The 22,057-nt window shown below is 47.5% G+C and overlaps 1 protein-coding gene across 1 annotated transcript; it reads left to right on the forward strand.

The window, feature by feature from the left end:
- The first annotated feature begins 18,848 nt into the window (after positions 1-18,848).
- On the forward strand, positions 18,849-21,666 carry LOC123066122 (F-box/LRR-repeat protein At2g43260-like). Its single transcript, XM_044489267.1, has 2 exons — positions 18,849-21,303; positions 21,415-21,666. The coding sequence occupies exon 1, from the start codon at positions 18,867-18,869 to the stop codon at positions 20,157-20,159; it is 1,293 nt and encodes a 430-aa protein (XP_044345202.1). The 5' UTR covers positions 18,849-18,866; the 3' UTR covers positions 20,160-21,303; positions 21,415-21,666.
- Positions 21,667-22,057: the final 391 nt, after the last annotated feature.

The following is a 22,057-nucleotide window of genomic DNA, read 5'->3' on the forward strand; positions in this document are numbered from 1 at the left end:
CTCGATCGCGCGTTTGCTGTCACGCGCGCCTCTCGTGACGCGTGGCCCTCCCCAAACCCAACCCAACCCAGCCCAATTGGCGGTAGCACGATTTTGACCTTTTGAAGCGAGTATGGAAGGCCCAGTTTTTTTTTAAGTTACGTACGCGTCTAGTATTTTTTTTTTGAGACACTCGTACGCGTCTAGTATTGCTAGTAGTATTTGCTTGGGCCGTGTTTTTCCCTAAGGGAAAAAAGAGAGTCATTTGTTCACCCCTCGATTTTTTTAGTTCACGTGGATCATAATTGTCTATCGATAGGTTTTAAGACGTGTTCGTAAGTGTCTGCGTCTGTATTGTGTTTCTCAAAGAAAAAATTTAGCTTATGCAAGTCTTGGCCGCTCCTCGGCCTCGCTGCTCCTACCGCCACATATCACATTTGGAACACCCGGTTGGCCTCAACATCAACAACTGGCCCACCATCGCCCTTGCCATCTTGTCAAAAATCTGGGACTCTTGCAATGCCCATGTTTTCCGCAATGAGCATCTCTATGCGTTCGGCACTATTAGAAACATAATTTTAGACTGTTATCTTTGGATTTTTCAGGTTTAGGGACCATGTTAGTATAGAGGCCACTATGTATTGGCGCCTCTATCTCTCCTCTGGTTGTGTAAACTTATGTAATTAACACTGCCTACATGCTCTTTGAGTAATATATTCATGAGGGGAACCCCCGCCCCCCCACCAAGTGATCACTCAATAAAAAAGATGGCCTAGCGTGCAGGCCGCCGTGAAAAGAGTTATTGTTCAACAAAGAATACACGTTGTCTACCGCGATGGTACATGTTATGTCATCTTCAGAAATTATCCTTGGGTGCATCATTCAACAACTGATTATAATAAGTCAAGGTGTCAATTTATTATACTAGATTATAGCATGAGAGTTAAATACAAACCCTAGATCTTAAGGCAATGATTAGAATTTGTCGTAATTATTCTTAGTATTTGTGGATGCATGCCAAGGCTTTAATCCCATGTATATGTGAGCCAACACTACAAAAAAGACACATCCGTAACATTTTGGGCCGAATGAATTTTTTTCTGTCATACTTATGACACTTCTATGACGATAATTGTGACAAAACACGGTATCATCATAAATGTGATGGGCTCCTACTTCTATGACAAAAAATCATGACAGAATGGGTTTTTCGTCCTAGGCGAGCCGAAGACGCAGCTGCATGACATTCTTTGGGTCGTTCATGATGGAAAAAACCGTGGTAGAAGCGAGGGCGAGGAAGATATCGGGGTGTTCCGGGTTACGGTGGGTGGTCGGGGCCGAGCGATGCACGGAGGTTTGCGCGTTTCTTTCGTACACGCACGCGCGTGGGTGCAAGGCATTGGGCTCTAATTGAACCCGAGCGAGGCGTTCGCCTATTGAACCCGAGCGATTGCACTGCAGGCTACGCGTTACTGAACCCGAGCGATCGATCAATGGTCGTTAACTGAACCCAATCGAGCGATTCCTTCGCTACTGCTGCTAACCGAAGCCGATCGATCCTGTCTCTGGATGAACAGTGAGCGTTGCAGGGGGGTTTGGATGAACAGTTCCCGATGGGAGTGGATGAACATGACCCCGTGGTGTTGCCTCTAGATGAACAGGACCCCGATCGATCGAGCCGGTTGGGGCTGGATGAACAGGACCCCGTGGAGGGATGGATGAACAAGACGACCCCGTGGAGGACTGGATGAACAGTAGCCCGTGGAGGGGTGGTTGAACAGGAGCCCATGGAGAGGGGTGGTTGAACAGTAGCCGTGGAGTAGCGCGCGGTGGAGGCTGGATGAACAGGAGCCCGTGGATGAACAGTCGCATGTGGAGGCTGGAGGAGGTCGACGGTGGATGAACAGTAGCCTGTGGAGGCTGGAGGAGGTCGATGGTGGAGATGAACAGTAGCCCGTGGAGTCCCGTTTTGCGGTACGCCACACCCCTCCCGATGAACAGGACCCCCGTTTCGACCGTAGCGCTCCAACACAAGTCCGTTTCCTCCATTTTGCGGTACGCCACACCCCTCCCGATCAATTGACCTCGTTTCGACCGTAGGAGGTTCAACATAAGTTTGTTTCCTCCGTTTTGCGGTACGCCAGACCCCTCCCGATGAACAGGATCCCGTTTTGACCGTGGCTGGGCAAACACAAGGTTGTTTCCTCCGTTGTGCGGTACGCCAGGCCTCGTTTCCATCGGCTATTCCGTCCAAGCCGGTTGGCTCCCACGCATTCCGTTGCCTCCCGATGAACACGATGCATTCCGTTGCCTCCCCATGAACACGACGACGATGTTGTTTCCCTGTTCCGACCCAGCCATGTACACGAGCCCTGGCCGTACGTATACGTGAGTAGGCGTTCGAGACCCAGCGCGTATGTATGTACGTGGCCGTATTTTCTTTCTTGTACACAGGCCGTTGTACGTACATGTACATGCTACGTGCGCGCCTCTACTACGACACGTGCGCGCCTCTACTACGACACGTGCGCGCCTCTACATCGACCAGTATGTACGTACACGTTTGCGACCAGAATGACAACGCTAAATACGCTTCGACCAAGTGGGTCCTGACTGTCAGGCACTTCCTTGCGTGCGAAGATGTAGCTGGTGGGTCCCAGCAGTCAGGGGGGGTGAATCGTTTTTTTTTGCTCGGACGCACTTCCTTGCATGCGAAGATGTAGCTGGTGGGTCCCAACAGTCAGGGGGGAAACGTTTTTTCGTGAAATACGGTGGCCCGTCCGGTGGGTCCCCGCTGTCAGGTGGAGGAATAATTATTTTGCGCGTAATAAGTAGGCACTTCCTTGCGGCTGCCGTGGACCCAACTGTCAGCCTCTCCACGTACAGTACTCTTCCGATGGAAGTCGGCCTTGACCATATTGACCACGCCGCGCCGAGAGCACCACGGCTGTGGACGACGGCGAGACCTAGGAAGGGGATGACGCGGAGCCGGGGAAGACCCGGCAGTGGATGCCCGCACGGAGAGGAGTACGAGGTTTCACTGGTTCGGCTGCGATGTGAGGCTGCCGTCGCCGCAGAATAACAGGGGGGTGGGTGAGTGGAGGGATGGCCTGGCCAGCGATGGGAGTAATAGGGGGCGGTGAGGCCTCCGTGGCAGCATAGCCGACCACGGGAGGCAGGAGCAGGCGGTATGACCGGTGCTGCTTTGGGCGGCTGGAGCAAGAAGACCAGAGGTTGAAGAAGCACGACGGTCGTTGGATGGACATCGTACGGTCACTACAGCTAGAATCGTTTATATTGACTAAGTTGACAAAGCCATTGATACGCGTCAACTTAGTAGGCCCACATGTCAGCTTCTAAAATGGTGCGCCCCAGATATCAGGGGGAGGAATCATTTTTTGGGCGGGTGAAGCTAGAATATCCGAGATTAAAGAAGAAGCACGACATCGATTGTATGGATATCCAACGGCCACTGTTGCTAGAACCGTGTGTTGACTATAAGTTGACAAAGCCTTGCATACGCGTCAACTCTTTTTTTAGGGGACGCATCAACTTAGTAAGGCCACAAGTGTGCGGTAGAGAACTTATAGCCCATTTGAGATTTGTAAGATTGTGCAGCCCATTTTTGAATTCTCGTGGAATTTACTACAGCCCATTTACAGTTTGTTTTGATGTGATCCGAAATATTTTTATCCCGAAATTTCTAGTCAGATTAAATATAATTTCAATATAAATTTATATTACATAAAAATCCAACGAAAAATTGCGCTCGCAACAATTAATGAAATTAAAATTTTCAATATCCAAAAACAATATTTTATAAAGTAATTACGTGTTTAGGGCATTTTTTATAGTTACTGCCCAGTTTTTATAATTACATCCCATTTATTATTTCTTAAAGCCCATTTTCTTGTTAAGCCTAATGCATCCCTCCTAGAAAAGATTTGCATCCGAGCGGGGCGGAGAATAACAACTTGACCTTTCCTGGTTATTTCTAAAAAAAGTATAGCTGGGCTAGCCATTTTCAGCTTGAAAAAAATTAATATCTGGGCTAGATATCTGGCCTTGGCTAGATGGGTCACAGCCCGCTCAGTTAATACCTGCAGCTATGTTTTCGTTGTTGTTCAGAGGAGAAAAAAATATTATCTGGGCTAAACATCGCTCAATAAAAACTCTGCAATGCTCACACATCAAAAACACAAATACTGCTCGAGCTGCTTGGTCCCAGCTGTCGGCCGCTTCTTGTGCAATTCTCTAGTTTATTGACTATATTGGTTGACAATGGTGTGGGGCCGTGATGTCAGGAAACCAGGAGGAAGCAAAAAAATTTATAGTTTTATATAATAAGGAGGCACTTGCGTACCTGAGGCTATGGCCCTAGTGGGTCCCCACTGTCATCCTCTCCAAGTAAAGTCATCTCCTCGTCCGCGCGCGCTTTCCGCCTGAAACGGTCAGCGCCGCCCGCCCCGCTTCTCACTGTAGGCGATTGCTCCGCCTTCAAACAACACAAGTGCCGTCCGTTCGTCCGTCTGCCGCCCACATTAATGATTCGCAGTTGCCGAGGCGACTACTCCGGCGCCATACGTCCGTCCCTCCGCGAGCCCACCATTGCTATATAAACTGCTGCACCGGCATAGCCACAGTCATTCACATCCGTTCCCTTTCTCCTATCGACACCACTACTGCCCACCATGGCTTCCTCGCGCTCCAGCGCTCTTCAGGACGGGCGGACGACGGACCACAAGGAGATGGCAGCCATTGATGCCGACTGGCTGGCTGGCAGGCAGCCGGAGGACGATGACGTCCTAATAGAGAACATGGTAGTCGACGATCTGGCGCCAACCCCTTTCTCCTTGCCATCCTCGCCGGTGCATTGCACCATGACCATCGACGAGGCCCATGCCCAATATATGGACACTGTGAGGCAGAAGCGCGAGGAGCAGCTCCTGGAGGCGCAGGCCGATGCCGCATACAACCACCATCTTCTCCAGGAGCACCTGCAGGAGGAGGAGCAGATAGTTTTGGAGCGGGCGGAGTAGGAGGCGCTGCTCGACTCGTACCGCTCTATTGGGGAACGTTGCAGAAAATAAAAAATTTCCTACGGTTTCACCAAGATCAATCTATGAGTTCATCTAGCAACGAGAGAGAGGAGTGCATCTACATACCCTTGTAGATCGAGCGGAAGCGTTCAAGAGAACGGGGTTGAGGGAGTCGTACTCGTCGTGATCCAAATCACCGGAGATCCTAGCGCCGAACGGACGGCACCTCCGCCTTCAACACACGTACGGTCAACGTGACGTCTCCTCCTTCTTGATCCAGCAAGGGGGATGGAGAGGTTGATGAAGATCCAGTAGCACGACGGCGTGGTGGTGGATGCAGCAGGGATCCCCGCAGGGCTTCGCCAAGCGTCTGCGGGAGGGAGAGGTGTAGCAAGGGGGAAGGGAGGCGCCAAGTGCAAGGTGCGGCTGCCCTCCCTCCCCTCCTATTTATATAGGGACCCCAGGGGGGCGCCGGCCCTAGGAGATGGGATCTCCTAGGGGGGGGGGCGGCCAAGGGGGTGCCTTGCCCCCCAAGGCAAGTGGAGGCGCCCCCTCCCCTAGGGTTCCCAACCCTAGGCGCAGGGGGGCAAGGGGGGCGCACCAGCCCACCAGGGGCTGGTTCCCCTCCCACTTCAGCCCATGGGGCCCTCCGGGATGGGTGGCCCCACCCGGTGGACCCCCGGGACCCTTCTGGTGGTCCCGGTACAATACCGGTGACCCCCGAAACATTCCCGATGGCCGAAACTCGACTTCCCATATATAATTCTTTACCTCCGGACCATTCCGGAACTCCTTGTGACGTCCGGGATCTCATCCGGGACTCTGAACAACTTTCAGTTTGCTGCATACAAATATCTCTACAACCTTAGCGTCACCGAACCTTAAGTGTGTAGACCCTACGGGTTCGGGAGACACGTAGACATGACTGAGACGGCTCTCCGGTCAATAACCAACAGCGGGATCTGGATACCCATGTTGGCTCCTACATGCTCCTCGATGATCTCATCGGATGAACCACGATGTCGAGGATTCAAGCAACCCCGTATACAATTCCCTTTGTCAATCGGTATGTTACTTGCCCAAGATTCGATCGTCGGTATCCCAATACCTCGTTCAATCTCGTTACCGGCAAGTCACTTTACTCGTACCATAATGCATCATCCCGTGACCAGACACTTGGTCACTTTGAGCTCATTATGATGATGCATTACCGAGTGGGCCCAGAGATACCTCTCCGTCATACGGAGTGACAAATCCCAGTCTCGATCCGTGTCAACCCAACAGACACTTTCGGAGATACCCGTAGTACACCTTTATAGTCACCCAGTTACGTTGTGACGTTTGGTACACCCAAAGCACTCCTACGGTATCCAGGTGTTACACGATCTCATGGTCTAAGGAAAAGATACTTGACATTGGAAAAGCTCTAGCAAACGAACTACACGATCTTGTGATATGCTTAGGATTGGGTCTTGTCCATCACATCATTCTCCTAATGATGTGATCTCATTATCAATGACGTCCAATGTCCATAGTCAGGAAACCATGACTATCTGTTGATCAACGAGCTAGTCAACTAGAGGCTCACTAGGGACATATTGTGGTCTATGTATTCACACGTGTATTACGATTTCCGGATAATACAATTATAGCATGAATAAAAGACAATTATCATGAACAAGGAAATATAATAATAATCCTTTTATTATTGCCTCTAGGGCATATTTCCAACAGTCTCCTACTTGCGCTAGAGTCAATAATCTAGTTACATTGTGATGAATCGAACACCCATAGAGTTCTGGCGTTGATCATGTTTTGCTCGCGGAAGAGGTTTAGTCAACGGATCTGTGACATTCAGATCCGTATGTACTTTGCAAATATCTATGTCTCCATCTTGAACATTTTCACGGATGGAGTTGAAATGATGCTTGATGTGCCTGGTCTTCTTGTGAAACCTGGGCTCCTTGGCAAGGGAATGGCTCCAATGTTGTCACAGAAGAGAGTGATCGGCCCCGACGCATTGGGTATGACTCCTAGGTCGGTGATGAACTCCTTCATCCATATTGCTTCATGCGCTGCCTCCGAGGCTGCCATGTACTCCGCTTCACATGTAGATCCATCCATGACGCTCTGCTTGCAACTGGGGTGATAATTGTTTGATCTTGCTGAAAAAGACAGAAACTTTGTGCTCCCAAAAATAATTCTCCTAAGTCACAGAAAAAAGCTTTTGCCCTTATTCTTTTTGCAGAATATTAATATACAAATTACGCTGGTCTTCCTAATTTGGTAGAATTTTTGGAGTTCCAGAAGTATTCGAAAGTTCCAGATTACTACAGACTGTTCTGTTTTGACAGATTCTCTTTTCTTTGTGTTGTGTGCTTGTTTTGATGGCTCTATGGTTTTCTTTGATGAGTTTTTTCCATAGAAAAGTTGGAATACAGTAGATATAATACAAAAACAAAATAATAATTGGTTTGACACAGCACTTATAGTAGTGGTTTGTTTTCTTTTACTAACGGATCTCCCAAGGGTTTTGTTGAGTTTTGTGTGATTGAAGTTTTCAAGTTTTGGGTTATCTTACGATGGATGAAAGAAGGATAGAAGAGCCTAAGATTGGGGATGCCCCGGCATCCCAAGCTACTATCCCAAAATGAGCAACCAACTAAGCTTGGGGATGCCCCCGAGTGGCATCCCCTCTTTCTTCTAACGACCATCAGTATTTTACTCGAGGCTATATTTTTATTCGTCACATGATATGTGTTTTGTTTGGAGAGTCTTGTATGATATGTGTATTTGCTTGTTTTATTTTGTGTTTTAAGTCATCAATCCTTGCTAGACACCTATTTAAGAGAGCCAAAATTATGTCATGAGTTGTTAGAATTGCTCTATATGCTTCACTTAAATTTTTATGAGCAATGGACTTGCTCTAGTGCTTCACTTATATCTTTTTGAGCACGGTGTGCTTAGTATTTTAGAAGAAATGCTCTCTTGCTTCACTTAGATTTATTTGAGAGTTAGTAAAATTTTGAAGAAATATTCTCTTGCTTCACTTAAATTATTTTGAGAGAAAGAAAATATGTTATGCTCATGATCTTCACTTATATTTGTTTGAGCTTATGAAAAGCAACACATGAAAATTAGTCCCAAAGTGATAGATATCCAAGAAGGATAAAGAAAGAAAGAAAATATGTTATGAAGATCATTGGACAAAATAAACTTGATTCTTAGTAATAGTTTTGAGATATGATGATGTGATATGTGAGTTTTGTTGATGAGTAATTGTGCTCTAGTAAGAATATTGCTGTTAAGGTTTGTGATTCCCTATGCATGCACGAAAGTAAATAATCATGCAATGAAAATTATATCCTACTTGTGGTGCATTATTCGCTATTAATTATGCTTAATGTTTGCTTATGAGATTATCCGTTTCTTGGTTGGTCGCTTCTCAACTTTTTTGCTAACCTTCATTTTGCACCAAGTATGACCTCTACTTGTGCATCCAAAATCCTTTAAACCAGTTTTGCCACATGATTCCACTATATCTACCTCTTAGCGGTATTCTTTTGCTGTTCTAAGCAAATTTGCATGTGCCATCTCTAATTTTCAAAATAAACTTCTCATTTGTGTGTTTGTTTCACTCGCGGAACGGTAACGGGTGGCTAATATTTTCCATACTGGATGTATTATTCTCACGATGAGTGTTTATTCGCTTGTCATTGCACGAGAGTAAGGCAAAGATTTTAGGGATGCCCAGTCCCGAAATGCAAAAATGAATTTACTTTATGTTGTCAAATAATAAATTCGTTGAAAAGTGTTGGTATGGGGGGCAACCGTGGATACGGCTTGCCATGGAAAGTGAAAGTATGGTGGAAAAGGAATAAACTTTATTTTTTGTTTGGGAACCGCCTATGATATATATAGCATGGAAAGTGTTGGGAACTATGAGTCATTTTCGTTGGTGGAATGGATATACCTCCCAAAATGTTTTTATCCCTAATTTTTTGCTTTGAGTTCTGGCACCTCTACAAATCCCTACTTCCCTTTGCGAAGGGCCTTTCTTTTACTTTATTCAATTTTTATTTTTGAAATTGAGTCTCCATCCTCTCTTATAAAAGCACCAACTAGGAGGCAATATGACCGTACTTAAGTATTGGGTGTAGCTAATATTCGAGTGTGTTTCATGAATGGATCAATGTTTGAGCATGATGGGCTAGGGATAACTTGTTTTAGCATTGATATTTTGAAAGACATGGTTCCTTGTTGATATGTTGAGTATCTAAATTATTATGTCAAAACTAGAATATTGCTTTGAATCACATAAAAGTACAAATGTCCATGCTATAAAGAAAAGAATATGATATGACATGATAAACAGCACTCCACATCAAAAATTCTATTTTTATCACTTACCTACTCGAGGACGAGCAGGAGTTAAGCTTGGGGATGCTGATATATCTCCAACGTATCTATAATTTTTTATTATTCCATGTTGTTTTATTATCAATCTTGGATATTTTATAATCATTTTATAGTCATTTTATATAATTTTTTGGTACTAACCTATTGACATAGTGGCAAGTGCCAGTTGCTGTTTTCTGCATGTTTTTTACATCACAGGAAATCAATATCAGACGGACTCCAAATGCCACGCAGATTTACGATGATTTTTTATAGGCCAAAAGGAAGAAGTTGGGCCCTGGTTGCACCTGGGGGGAGTCCCGAGGAGGGGACAACCCACCAGGGCACGCCAGGAGGCCCAGGCGCGCCCTGGTGGGTTGTTCCCACCTCGGGTGCCCCCCGGACTGCCTCTTTGCTCTATAAATACCCCAATATTCCAGAAACCCTAGGGGAGTCGACGAAATATTCATCCAGCCGCCGCAGAGTCCAGAACCACCAGATCCAATATAGACACCATCACGGAGGGGTTCACCACTTCCATTAGTGCCTCTCCGATGATGCGTGAGTAGTTCTTTGTAGGCCTTAGGGTCCGTAGTTAGTAGCTAGATGGCTTTCTCTCTCTCGCTAAATTGACAATACAATGGTCTCTTGGAGATCCATATGATGTAACTCTTTTTGCAGTGTGTTTGTTGGGATCCGATGAACTTCGGGTTTATGATGAGTTATACCTTTTTATATCCATGAAAGTTATTTGAGTTTCTTTGATCTCTTATATGCATGATATCTTATAGACTCGTATTTCTTCTCCGATACTTGGGTTCTGTTTGGCCAACTTGATCTATTTATCTTGCAATGGGAAGAGGTGCCTGGTAGTGGGTTCGATCTTACGGTGCTTGATCCCAGTGACAGAAAGGGTACCAACACGTATGTATCGTTCGTACTAAGGATAAAAAGATGGGATCTATATCTACGCAATAGATAAACGGATCTTGTCTACATCATGTCATCGTTCTTATTGCATTACTCTATTTTTCGATGAACTTAATACACTAGATGCATGCTGGATAGCGGTCGATGTGTGGAGTAATAGTAGTAGATGCAGGCAGGAGTCAGTCTACTAATCTTGGAAGTGATGCCTATGTAATGATCATTGCATGGATATGGTCATAATTATTTGAAGTTCTATCAATTGCCCAATAATAATTTGTTTACCCACCGTTTGCTATCTTTCTCAAGAGAAGCCACTAGTGAAACCTATGACCCCGGGTCTTCTTTCTCATATATTTGCCTTGCGATCTACTTTTTCCTTGCGTTTATTTTCAGATCTATTATACCAAAAATCCAAAAATACCTTTCTGCAATTTATTCCTATTTAGTTTATTTGGCGTTCGATCTATCAATCTACTACAAATTTACCTCACGTCCTTTGCCTATCTTGAGGCGTCGTACCCCGAAAGGGATTGACAACCCCTTTAACACGTCGGGTTGCGAGGTATTGTTATTTGTGTGCAGGGGTTGTTTATGTTGTGTTGCTTGGTTCTCCCACTGGTTCAATAACTTTGGTTTCATATCTGAGGGAAATACCTACCACCACTGTGCTGCATCATCCCTTCCTCTTTGGGGAAATACTGACGTAGCTTCAAGAGACATCAGTGGGGGGTTGTTGGAATATGAGGGTGGGCCTAGGGAGCATTTAACAATTTTAGAAAATCTACAAGGGCTCCATGTGGGTTATATGGCAATAGGAATGGTGGTAAGTTTGTTCCCACATTTCTAGTTGGAGAGGAGTTGGACCTCATTATAAGGGATTATCTTTCACATGTTATTGGAGCTTGAGATGAGAAATGGTTCCCGCGCTTCCCCTATGTTGCCCGCCTCACGTCGCCTCATCACAACGCGTTGCGGGTTACGGGAATGAGCCGAGTCGAGCTCACACCTATGCGCTTATTTTTTTTGGTCAAGAAAAGAGAGTCCCTAATAGAAGAGCCACGATCTGAGACGTCATATCGTGGGTTTTTACCAACCTAGACATGGATCCAGCCCACGCCTCTCCATGCGGATGCGCCTATATATTGGAGGCGCTGGCCAACCCTAGCCACCATGAAACAGATCTGTAAGTGCATCTAGTGCCACCCCTAGTTTCTTTTGGAGTATTGATGACAAACTTGGTTGAAGGACTAATGTGTTTGTGAGATTCATAGGAGAACACAGAACTCCCTATTGATTCGGTTTACCCATCGAAGATGACCCCTAAAGATGTATGAAGACATTGAAGACATTGGTTGTTCGCGAAGACATTCGCGTCATAATGACATGTGAAGACATTTGTTCGAAGTCAGTGGAGTGCGAAGACATGGTTTCTTTCGTAGTTTCATTTTCTTCTTTCTTGAGTCATAGGAACCACCGAGCTGTTAAGGGTGGTCTTGGTGAACAAAGTCAGAAAACTGACATGATACTCAACTCAAATCCTATCTATTCGAGCGAAGACAAATGAGAGAAACCTTATCCTAAGTTGGATAAGTTAGCTTTACTTGTAGCCCAAGTCAAGCTGCCGCGTGTGTTTGAAATCCGACCGTTGAAACGTGTTAGTTACCCAATGACCAACGATAATTTCGGACAAAACATGTCGGGTTGCCCCTGGCTATAAATAGCCACCCCTTCCACCATAAGTTGGTGGCTGCTCTGAGTTAAGAGTACAGCTTTTCTTGTTTGAGGGCAACCCACCTCTGAAGCCTTTGAGAAGAATCCTTGCGAGGACAATACCCAAAACACCCAGAGCCCAAAGAGTGTTTGCGTCACTGAAGTCTTTCTGTTCCACGTGAACCGAAGACTTATTACACTTCAAGACTGTGATCTTCCAGTCGGTTAGGCATCACGTTTTGACCAACTAAGAGTCATTGTGGATCACCGATGAATGAAGTCTGTGAAGGTTTGGAAGTCTACCTTGAAGACTTACCTGAGTGATTGGGCGAGGACTAAGTGACCTTAGGTCAACGGGAATAAGGTGAAGACATGGTCTTCTGAGTTCAATCTCAGCCTCTCTAACCATACATATAGTTGTCATAGCAACTAGAACTGGTCTACCAAATCCTTGTATTCATCGAGCAACTGGTTCTATCACTTCACTCCTTTACTTACTATTTAGCTTCGTGAAGTCTTTGTTTGCCTATTCTGTTTGAAGTCACTGTGTGAAGACATTCCCTCTGATTGCATATTTGTCTTCACACTATCTTCCAAACATGATCTGTTCTATCTAGCTGCTACTAGCCTGTGTTCATTACTTGTATTCATGCATGGCTAGTGTAGTTTATCTTCCACTATATTCTGTTTAATTTCATTTCTCTTGTTTGTCTTTGAATACACTGCCTGTTTCAAAGACTTTCATAAAAATTGCCTCGCCTCGCCTCATCACAACACGTCGCGGGTTGCAGGAATGAGCTGAGCGGAGCTTGCACCTATGCACTTATTTTTGTTGGTCAGGAATGGAGAGTCCCTAACAGAAGAGCCACTATATGAGACGTCGGATCATGGGCTATTACCGACCCGGACGTGGGTCCAGCCCATGCCTCTCCATGCGACCACGCCTATATATTGGAGGCGCGGCCAACCTAGCCGCCACGAAATAGATCGCATCGTCTGCCTCCACGCCCAATGTCATTCATTTGCTGCTGCTAACGCTGCTGATCTCATCCCTCCACTGCGTACATGGTTGATGAGAGAGCAAGCCTCTGAAACCTAGCCTCTCCGGATTCTGTATGGGAGAGGGGCAATTAGGTTTTTGGGGAGCGTCTTCTACACAACTGCTCGTCATTGAACGTCCGCTGCATCTTCTACGTCCGCGTCGTCTTCATCGTCACCATGTCCATCGCCAACGAAGCTGACTCTGGTGCTGCTGAGAAGCTCGAAGCCGAGAAGAAGGCCATCGAGGACGCCACCGCCGTGGCCTCTGCTTGGCCGATTGGAGGGTATAACTCGCTTATCCCACTCATGTTTATTACTGCTTTATCCATACTATTGATTTGTGTAGATGTTTCAATATCTGTCTATTACTGTTTAATCCCGTATGTGCTTGGTGTTGTTTACGTCATGCTCATGATTTATTCTTGGATTAATAATCTAAAAATTGCCTATTTACTCAGCAGCTAGTCCCTAGTTCATTTTGGGCCATTGTAGCGGCATGGCTTCAATTTCCTCCGGTGCACTACGGGATTGGGGGCGATCTATCCGGACCTCGGTGTGTTGTGCACCAATAGATTATTGCCATACATCATATGATGTGTGTTAGGATCATTTCTTCGAGATTATGCCATCTCTAGCCAACGCTGCTTCGGGCCAACTTTGGTTGTTGGATCTGTTCCAATTATGTTTCAGGTTGGCTAAAGGAAAAATATAATGACCCATGCTTAGTGTACATGCAGAAAACAACATAACGGTTCTCAGCTCCAACAAAAAATCAATAGTACTTCCGGATCTAGGGAAACATCAGAAAATACGCGGCTAAAATTCAAATATGAAACACGTATGGACTTAACCTTTTTTTAGGGGTCCGTATGGGCTTAACCTGGACCACTTTAACCATTTAAGTCCAGAGTAGTATATACTAGAAGTTATCGCGCACTTTGCCGCGCCGTTCCTCCCTTGTTGGGTCTAATTATCCGTGGATGTAAAACTGGTCGCTGGGTTGCGGGCATTAGTTATGCTAGACTTGGTGTTTCTTCTTGCAATAGTTTTTGTTCGAGTTACAGTTTGGACGCGAGAACAAACACAATGTTAGTTACATACGACATGTAATTTCAATGAAATTCACACAAACATCGACCACGAGGATAATTGACCATGCCATCCCACCCACCCCCTCCGTTCCCCACCTTGGCGGCGCATAGTGTACCAACACCGGTTGCTTTTGGATTCTTATAGAGTCCAATAGCGCTTCCCCGTCTGCTAATTTATATATTGGGCTGACCCATTAATATAGATTGACCAGCTTTGGTTTCTTTTTATTTATTGTTAACCCCCCCCCCCCCCCCCGCGTCCCGATTTGCTTGTTGCAGATATGGATACTCTGCCACAAGTAATTTGGAAAGGAGGGAGTATTTGTGTTGCTTTTTTTGCTTACGTTCTAAAAACAACTAAACGTGCAAGTAATTCAAGAAGGTATTTTAGAAAATGTTTATATATTTTTCAAATGTGTTCGTACATTTTAAAATATATTCTTGTTTCATAAAGTGCTCACATGATATGTTCACATGTTTTAAAAGAAGATCATAAATTTAAGAGGGTCTCCATGCTTTAAAAATGTCTGCACATTTGAAAATTGTTCATATAGCCACAAACCATGTCCATGCATTGCTTCAAACGTGTTCAAACATTTAATAAATGCATAAAGTTTTAAAAGTATTCATGTATCTACTAAAAAATGTTCACATTTCAGGAAAAAAGATTCATGAAATGTTAGAATGGTTAGGGCATCTCCAACGGTGACCCATAAATTTCTTCCCGCATCCGTCATCGGACAAGGATGTAGGAGGCAGTCATCCAAACGTAGCCGCATACATTTCACAACAACTCGAATCAGTCGGTCGAAATTTGTTCAAACAAGTCCATAATTCATATAAACACGACCGGATTTCATATAAGCATGCCGGAATTCATATAAACATAACGGATTTTATATAAACATGACAGATTTCGTTACAATTACATCAAAGTGGTTCTAGTGAGGCTCTAATCTAAACGATTGTGCGCGTCCAGTCCTCGTGTCCAGCCATCATCCCCGAGAACTAAAGCTTCACGGTCTCCAGTTCCGCCTCATCGCTCTCCAGCTCCGCCTCCGTAACCTCTGCCTTCGGAGCCCCGGGAACTGAAGTTGTCTGGCTCAATGTCACCGTGAAGCGAATAATCGGCCGCCAATGTTGATCCCACCAAGCTTGGTGTCGATGGGAGGGGAGGAGCGGTGGCCTTCCTGGGACCAGAGCGGCGGTGACCTACTGTGCACTACTTTCCTCGCTACCAGCGGCGCCCACGGGCGTGCCGACTTCTTCGTGGTCGTGGTGGCGGGGCACGGCCTCGGCGTTGTCCTCCTCCTCTTTGTCGGTCTCGCCGAACAGAGCCTCGCCTACCTCCTCGTCGCACTCCTTGCCGATGGCCGCCACCTCCGCACCCGTTGGCGGTACCGCCAGTGGTCGAGGTGGATCTCGCGGGCGGAGCGGTAGGACTTGAGAAGCGCTTCCGGCTCTATGATGTTCGCATCTGGCGCGACACCCTACCGGTGGCGAGCTGCTCCTCTGCCTACAGATGCTCCTGCGGGAGGTGGTGGTTGTAGGTGGCGTTGGCATGCGCCTCTCGGAACTGCTCCTCCCGCACCATGTCCATGTAATGGGCACGAGTCTTGCCGATGGTCATGGTGTAATGCACCCGCGAGGGTGGCGCGGAGGAGGAGATTGTTGTTGGAAATATGCCCTAGAGGCAATAATAAAATGGTTATTATTATATTTCTTTGTTCATGGAATAGTCTATTATTCATGCTATAATTGTGTTATCCGGAAATCGTAATACACGTGTGAATACATAGACCACAATGTGTCCCTAGTAAGCCTCTAGTTGACTAGCTCGTTGATCAACAGATAGTCATGGTTTCCTAACTATGGGCATTGGATGTCATTGATAACGGGATCACATCATTAGGAGAATGATGTGATGGACAAGACCCAATCCTAAGTATAGCTCAAAGATCGTGTAGTTCGTTTAGCTAGAGCTTTTCCAAATGTCAAGTATCATTTCCTTAGACCATGAGATTGTGCAACTCCCGGATACCGTAGGAGTGCTTTGGGTGTGCCAAACGTCAGAACGTAACTGGGTGACTATAAAGGTGCACTACGGGTATCTCCGAAAGTGTCTGTTGGGTTGGCACGAATCGAGACTGGGATTTGTCACTCCGTATGACGGAGAGGTATCTCTGAGCCCACTCGGTAATGCATCATCATAATGAGCTCAATGTGACCAAGTGTCTGGTCACGGGATCATGCATTACGGTATGAGTAAAGTGACTTGCCGGTAACGAGATTAAACGAGGTATTGGGATACCGACGATCGAATCTCAGGCATGTAACGTACCGATTGACTAAGGGAATTGTATACGGGATTCCTTAAGGTTCGGTGACGCTAGGGTTGTAGAGATATGAGTATGCAGTAAACTGAAAGTTGTTCGGAGTCCCGGATGAGATCCCGGACATCACGACGAGTTCCGGAATGGTCCGGAGGTAAAGAATTATATATAGGAAGTGGAGTTTCGGCCATCGGGAAAGTTTCGGGGGTTACCGGTATTGTACCGGGACCATCGAAAGGGTCCCGGGGGTCCACCGGGTGGGGCCACCTATCCCGGAGGACCCCATGGGCTGAAGTGGGAGGGGAACCAGCCCCTGATGGGCTGGTGCGCCCCGCTTGGCCCCCCCTGCACCTAGGGTTGGAAAACCCTAGGGGTGGGGGCGCCTCCACTTGCCTTGGGGGGCAAGCCACCCCCCTGGCCGCCGTCCCCCCTTGGAGATCCCATCTCCTAGGGCCGGCGCCCCCCTAGGGGGCCTATATAAAGGGGGGCAGGGAGGGCAGCCGCACCCATGCTCTTGGTGCCTCCCTCTCCCTCTGCTACACCTCTCCCTCTCATAGACGCTTGGCGAAGCCCTGCTGAGATCGCTGCTGCATCCACCACCACACCGTCGTGCTGCTGGATCTTCATCAACCTCTCCTTCCCCCTTGCTGGATCAAGAAGGAGGAGACGTCTCCCTGACCGTACGTGTGTTGAACGCGGAGGTGCCGTCCGTTCGGTGCTAGGATCTCCGGTGACTTGGATCACGATGAGTACGACTCCCTCAACCCCGTTCTCTTGAACGCTTCCGCTCGCGATCTACAAGGGTATGTAGATGCACTCCTCTCTCTCGTTGCTAGATGATCTCATAGATTGATCTTGGTGAAAGCGTAGAAATTTTTTATTTTCTACAACGTTCCCCAACAATTGTCGCCTGCTCGTTGTCGGCAGCGTCCTCCACACGGACGATGTCATCCTCCGGATGCCTATCGGCTAGCCAGCCGGCAGCAATGGCGGCCATTTCCTTCTTCGGGTTCGGCGTCAGCCCGTCCAAGAGAGTTTTGGCCGCGGAGAAATCCATGGGGGGAGTGGTGCACAGAGGGATCGGAGGCGGGATGACTACGGGTATGCCTGGGGCAGCGATTAATATAGCAATGGCGGGCGGCAGAGGAATGGACGGGTGGCGCCAGAGGAGACGCTTCAGTAACCGTGTGCCATCAATTTGGGTGGCAGACGGACAGATGGACGGCAGTCGTGTTGTATGAACGCGCCGCAATCATTTGCACCGAGAAGCAGCGGAGATGGTGTTCTCTCGGCCGGCGCGTCGCTTCAATGCTAGCGCCAGTGAGCGGTCATGTCTGCTTTGGCCGGGCATGAATGCGTCCAGTCACGCTCAGGAGGGGTGCTAACCGTTTTGGGCGGGAAGCGCGTGCGGAAGGGAGGATGGGTTTTTGGTGGGCCGAGCGGTTAGAAGTGGGCTTAGGAGCGGTCCGGACTCCCACAAATCCACCTATGTTTGTCTCCAATTTGTGGTAGAAATCGCATCCGGACCGCCCTACAGACCGATACGTTGGATGACTTCTGCGGTCCGGACAGCGCAGTCCAAAGGCATGCGAGAGGTTTGCGGGTCGATGCCCATAGTGAGTCTTTAATTGGTCGGATGTGATAATAGACTTTTTTCCGTGACTGGACAAATAAAGAAACATGGTAACTAAACCCGAGCAAACGCCGGGCCGGGCCGGGTTTCGGGCCGGGCTTGTAAAAGCCCGACCTTCATTTCTCAAGCCCGAGCCCGGCCCGAAGCCCGAAATACTCCATGTTTTCAAGCCCGAGCCCGGCCCGAAATGAAGCCCGAAGCCTGAAAGCCCGGTCCGAACGCTATTTTTCAGTGTACGCACGTGCAAGCCCGGCCCAAAGCCCGAAAGCCTGGCCCGAAATACATGAAAAGTGAAGCCCGAGCCCGGCCCGAACTATCTTTCGGGCTGCAAAACAAGGCCCGAGCCCGGCCCGAATGTCAAGCCCGGCCCGGCCCGGCCCGGGTTTTTCGGGCCGGGCTGTCCATGACCGGGTTTAATGGTAACCCACCACGTATACAAGAAAAATAGGCACGCACAGGATCAAACTGCCAACACAACACCTCCTGCGTATCACCTCGTACCCATGCACCGTCCGCACACCTCGATTCACCACAGGAGCTTATTTTTAGGGAGCTTAGGACCTGTTCGGATCCCCTCCACTTCACAACTGCAGCTTCCGGAGCGGAGGAAGCGGTAGCACAATTCGACGGAATGGCTTAAACCGAGCTCCACTTTTTCTCGGAGCGCGGAGACCGGAGAGATTCCAAACAGGCCCTTAGTAACTCTATAGATATGTTGTCCATCTCAACGAGATGGGCTAAGCGCACTCCAAACCTCCAAATGCATTTCTGTTGTTTCTCCACGAGAGAGGGAGGAAGGTCTTCCTCTTCCTCTCTCCGCCGCCGTCACCCACCCCACTGCTCCGGCGAGGAATCGCTCGCCCAGCCGGCGACCATGGCGGAGGCCGCAAGCGCAGAAAGAGCTGCGCTTCTCCTACCAGGCCTCCCGGATGAAATTTCCATCTGGGAGATCCTCGTTGGCCTGCCCCCCAAAGCCCTCCTCCGTTGCCGCGCCGTCTGCCGCGCCTGGCGCCGAGCCACCTCCACCCGAGACTTCCTCCTCGCCCACCACGCCCGCCAGCCCGCCCTCCCACTCCTCTACATCTACAACTGCGTCGGCAACAACATCCGATCCCTAGACATCATCCCCTTCGACCGCCGGGCAAGGGTCGCGGCCGACGACCAGCTCCGGCCAGTCGCGCGACTTTGTCAGGCCCCCTTCTGTGCGATGGCCTCCTGCGACGGTCTCCTCCTCTGCTTCACGAACGACTGCTGCTACGCCCTCTGCAACCCGGCGACTCGTCAGTATGCTCGCCTCCGGTTTCTTCCTGGCTCCGTGCCCCTGGGGGTGTACTCGCACAGCCCAACCGGCAAGTACCGGCTATTGCTGTACAGGTTCGCCACTGGACCGGGGCCTGACGCTCAAGGTGGCACCTTCGTGTTGGTATTAGGCTCCGGCCAACCGCCACGGTCCATAGGGTGCCCTGATGCTAGGGAACTGCTGTCCATCCCGTCCGTCCTGTTCCGCGGTGGCCTGCATTGGCACAAAGAGCAGAATGAGAGGATAGTGGTATTCGACACCACCACTGAGTTGTTCCGGCACATGCGCGTTCCGGTTGTTTTTTTTTCTCGCTGCACTAACCTGTTTGAGATGGATGGAATGCTCGGCGTGTCCAGCTTTAATTATGCAGCGGCAACCATCGATATCTGGATGGCGCAGGACTACAAGAGTGAGGTCTGGTCCAACAAGTACCACGTTGAGTTGCCGGTTGCAGAGCTCACCGCGCGCTTTGGAAGGTTCAACACACGTGGGTTTGGGGTAGTCGCTTCTTCGGATGGTCATTTGCTCATGCTGCTCAAATTTAGCGACTGGCTACTTCAGGTTGATATGGATGGCAAGTTGGTCGCTAGTTTCCATTGCAAAGGCCTTGCTTATACTAGATTTTGTCTCAAACAAACTTTAGTTTCGCATACCTTCTTTCCGGCACTACAGCGTTATGTTGTGAACGCTAAGCCTTTCATCTGATCTAATAGCTTTGAGTGATGTGGTGCTTCTGAACGGCCTAAACTGTCAGCGTGACCCGCAATATCAAGTTTGACCCGCGGGCTTCTCTGTTGATGTATATCAAGTTGTGATCAAGAAGCTCTTGCTGTCATGTGGTTGTATGGAATTTATGCTTGTTTGATACCAAAACTACCAAGTCATTTTTGTTGTGCGTTCAAAATATATGCTAGCTACTCATGTCTCTATTTTCTTGAACTGGAGAACTATTTTGCAATCTACCTGCCTCATATGTCTATTTCTTGAACTGAAAATTTGACTTTGCCTTTTTTATCCCAAGAGATTATCTGGTGCTCTTCTCAATATGCTGAATACTCATTTAGCAATCCACATGTGTTTTCTGTTTGTGAGTTTTGTTTTACCTGACAATAAATGTGGCAGATTATCCTCTCAATTTGGTCACTTGCTAGTTTCACCTGATTGTTAGTAGTGCTTGGAGCAGAACCTGTTACATTGGATGAAACGCTTTATCTGCCATACAAAGCTTATCTGAAGTGTTAGCCATGCTGAGGTTGATTTGGATTATATCCATTTCTTGTACAGAAGATTAAACATTCTACATAAAGCGTGTTCCTGTTGCCTCATGAGTAGATAGCAAGTTTATTATTTTTACTAAATTCTGTATGCATCAATACATGAGGCCTTCTTCAATACCAGAGTCCGGCATGGCTATGTGGCACCACTTGGTTAGTCCTGCAGTAACATACACATGCTCAGGTTTTTTCATTTGATCTGATATTTCAATCCCACTTCTTGTCTTTTTACAGCTACATCAGGATCTTTTCCCAGTTTTTGCATTCTTCTGCATTGTATCATGTGCTATCTTCCACAAATCTTTGAGAAGTCAAACTTCTCTTTGGCAGTTTCATGTGCCTCCTATGCTGTAAATGTTTTTATGGTTGTTGTTTCATAATAAACTGCTAGCTGGGGATAATAACTTGGCTAAAAGACAAGAGTTGTCTGCTTTGCAGTGAAGATGAAACCTGATAACATATGTTCTTTGATTGTGATGTTACCAAGCTAGTTTGGCAAGATTTGGCTGGCGTTGTTTCTGGGCCTGATTTCGTCAATTATGGATCTTCTGCTAGAATTTGGATCAGTAATAGGAGTAAGAAAATGCTGCTGTGAATATGATTACATCATATTGGTTGTAACAATCTTATATCATGGGACGGAGGGAGTATAATCTTTGCTTGCATTGTGTCGACTGGTTTATCAGGTACCCTGCCAGAGGCTGCTACATTTCCTAAAATGTTGGGGAGCAGTACTTGCTGCTCCAGGAAGGCAAAGCTCTGGTGACTCCCCAGCCCGGCTTAAACTATAGAACGGCGTCCTTGATGGCCCCGGGACACAAGAAATCAGGGAGCTGTGACCGTCGCTGTAGTTTCTATTCTGGCGCATTTTCAGTTTTGCTGATGTGATGCTGGCTGTAAGAATAATATGTCATGACTACTAGATATTGATGTTTCGAGATGTGGCCTGTTTAAAAGGTCTGTAATGGTCTAAATGCTCTGACACTGTTTTCATTTCGTTTGAAATGGAACAGGGCGAAGAGCCTTTTACAAAACAACAACAAAGCCTTTAGTCCCAAACAAGTTGGGGTAGGCTAGAGGTGAAACCCATAAGATCTCGCAACCAACTCATGGCTCTGGCACATGGATAGCAAGCTTCCACGCACCCCTGTCCATAGCTAGCTCTTTGTCGATACTCCAATCCTTCAGGTCTCTCTTAACGGACTCCTCCCATGTCAAAATCGGTCGACCCCGCCCTCTCTTGACATTCTCCGCACGCTTTAGCCGTCCGCTATGCACTGGAGCTTCTGGAGGCCTGCGCTGAATATGCCCAAACCATCTCAAACGATG

This window comes from Triticum aestivum, chromosome 3B, assembly GCF_018294505.1.
Source record: "Triticum aestivum cultivar Chinese Spring chromosome 3B, IWGSC CS RefSeq v2.1, whole genome shotgun sequence".
Lineage (NCBI taxonomy): Eukaryota > Viridiplantae > Streptophyta > Magnoliopsida > Poales > Poaceae > Triticum > Triticum aestivum.